Source organism: Mandrillus leucophaeus, unplaced genomic scaffold (assembly GCF_000951045.1).
Source record: "Mandrillus leucophaeus isolate KB7577 unplaced genomic scaffold, Mleu.le_1.0 Scaffold580, whole genome shotgun sequence".
In the NCBI taxonomy this organism is placed as follows: Eukaryota; Metazoa; Chordata; class Mammalia; order Primates; family Cercopithecidae; genus Mandrillus; species Mandrillus leucophaeus.
Window position 1 is genome coordinate 1 of NW_012106253.1, and position 2,592 is coordinate 2,592.

The following is a 2,592-nucleotide window of genomic DNA, read 5'->3' on the forward strand; positions in this document are numbered from 1 at the left end:
CCCCTTGCGCTTCCCAGGTGAGGCGATGCCTCGCCCTGCTTCAGCTCTGGCTGGTCGGGCTGCAGCAGTTGACCAGCACGGATTGTCCTGCTCTCCCTAGTGAGATGAACCCAGTACCTCAGTTGAAAGTGCAGAAATCACCGGTCTTCTGTGTCGTTCACGCTGGGAGTTGGAGACTGGAGCTGTTCCTTTTAGGCCATCTTGTTCCGCCCCCCAGGAAATTTTTAAGGTTACATGTTCATTTAATTGGAAAATTTATATTTTTCCTTTTAGCCAGTAAAATTTTTCAAAAAAATATTTATTTTAATTATTGCAGTGGGACAAATTGTTGCTCTTAGCCCAATTGGAATAGCTGTATATTTCCACAGAGTTTTCTGCATACTGGACATTGCATGGTAAATTAGGAGTAATATATATGTTTCTCATGCGTTTTCCTAAGTCATTCAAACCTATCATGTATTCTGATAGCATCCTAAAAATATATTACCACCGTCAATTTACAGATGAGGAGACTGTGGTTCAGGGAGATAGGGAGATTAAAAAATTTGTCCATGGCCATGCATCTTGGGAATTGATGGAACCAAAATATAAGCTCCCAAAACCAGTGATCGATTCTGCTATATTCCCTCCTCGAAAGACCTCTTGAGGTGGAGACAGCATACAACTTTTTGAAGCTTCTTTGTTGTTGTTGTTTAGGACTAGGAATATACTTTCTCAAGTGATTTTAAAGCTTGTTTTTCCAACATTTTAACAGTTAGTCATTACACTTGAGGCATTACTATTGGATAGCAAAGTAGACCAAAAGTGTGATATGGATGTATGTTTCATAAATAATGTTCTGATGAATTTCTATTTATTGCTTATCATTTTTTAAAATTGCCACCTTCAAGGTGGTTGTGGGGATCAAGTGCAAACATGCATATTAAAGGTCCTTTGTAAGCTGTGAGGTCATCCTTATGTGTAGGAACATTGCTATACTGATAGTGATGTGAGTTGGTTTTTTAAGTTATGAATAAATACTGATATTCTCTTTGAAAGTAAAGAACTACAGAAAATGTGATAAAGAATCATACTGGAATGCATCCACTGTATTCGTAATATTTTATTTTCTGTCATTGGTACAGTACTGGCTACGGGGAATGTCTTCTTGACAAACCAGATGAAGAAATATATAATCTGCCTTCAGAACTTCCTGGATCACGATATGATGGAAACAAGCAGTGTGAACTTGCGTTTGGTCCTGGGTCACAAATGTGTCCCCATATAGTAAGAAAAGATAATTCCTTTATTTTGTTTGAAAACTACCATAAAGTTATGCTTAGAATATATTTCAAAATGTGTTTATTCTCTTGAACTAAATATAGCTTTTAAGTCTGATAATTTAGTATTCGTCAAAAAGAGGTTAAGAAAAGGAAAATTAAAACTTATTGACTACTTATTATGTGTCAGGTACTGTTTGGGGTACTTAAAACTTATCTTTGTTAACTCTCACAAATCCCTATGCAGTATTCTCATTTAGAAAATAGGGAAGTTATATCATTTGAAAATTAAAAGCATTGAAATATTAATTTTCAAATGATATTATTTCGAGTTTAAGGAGAAAATATAGGTGTTTTGAATCTGAATTGTTTTAAAGGCACCAGGAATCTAACTAATAGAGCGCATTTTCCTTTACATATATTTGAATCCAAAAGAATTAAATTTGGAGCATATTGTTTAGTTTTCATTGAGCTATTATTTTATAATATTTTGAGGATTTTTCATAGACGAGATACTTTTTTCATTGAAATAGTTGATCCTAACACTTTTATTGGATCTATAATTATGATTTTCTTTTATATGGGTGTAAATTTAGGATTTAGTTTAGAATAAATGTCACTGCTTTGGTGAATCCATGCTTTACTTTTCCATGTAGAGTACTCATTCAGTTTTCCTTATTCCCTATATATTTTTGCCTAATTGCTTCCCTACCTACTAGGTTGTGAGGATCATTGGACCAGGAATGGTCCAATGACTTACTCAGTCATTAAAATAAATATCTATGTCTATTCCGAGGGTCCAGTTTAGGATTTGTCACACAGTACATGCCACAAAATAAATGCTTATTGAATGTTGAATGAATGGATTAATTAGAGAATGCAGGACAGGCAAAGCTCATTTCACATAGTGACTATTCTTCCTAAAACCTTAAATTTCAATAAGCCTTTAAACATTCATGGTGACGTGGGGAAGATTTACCTTAAAATATCATTATAAAAGATACATTTCTTTCCAATCTGATTTAGACACTAAATAAATTTTGAATTTAAATTCAAAAAAAGAAATGAATCATATTGGGTATAGCTCATATGACCCTCTGTGGACTTTTGTTTCTTTCGAAAACTTCAGAGCCCTTTGTTCAAATGTTGAAAGTATGCATTATATTCACAAAATAGGAAACTTCAGTATACATTATACATTATTTCAATGCAGATTATTCATACATTCTACCATTGTATCGAAAGCAGCTTCTGGCAACTTCTTATGAATAACATTTAACAATAAAAAGTTCTTTAGAAAAATATCTTGCAAAGAGAGAAAACTATCTCAAAT

At 33.5% G+C, this 2,592-nt stretch overlaps 1 protein-coding gene across 1 annotated transcript in view; it reads left to right on the forward strand.

Moving 5' to 3' along the window:
* Positions 1-1,124: 1,124 nt before the first annotated feature.
* Positions 1,125-2,592, forward strand: part of ADAMTS20 (ADAM metallopeptidase with thrombospondin type 1 motif, 20) — a gene marked incomplete at its 5' end in the record, with an annotated part of 136,106 nt that continues 134,638 nt past the window's right edge. Inside the window, one exon of the mRNA XM_011999063.1 lies at positions 1,125-1,266. Coding sequence (XP_011854453.1) covers positions 1,125-1,266 — 142 coding nt within the window. The remainder of the gene's footprint in view (positions 1,267-2,592) is intronic.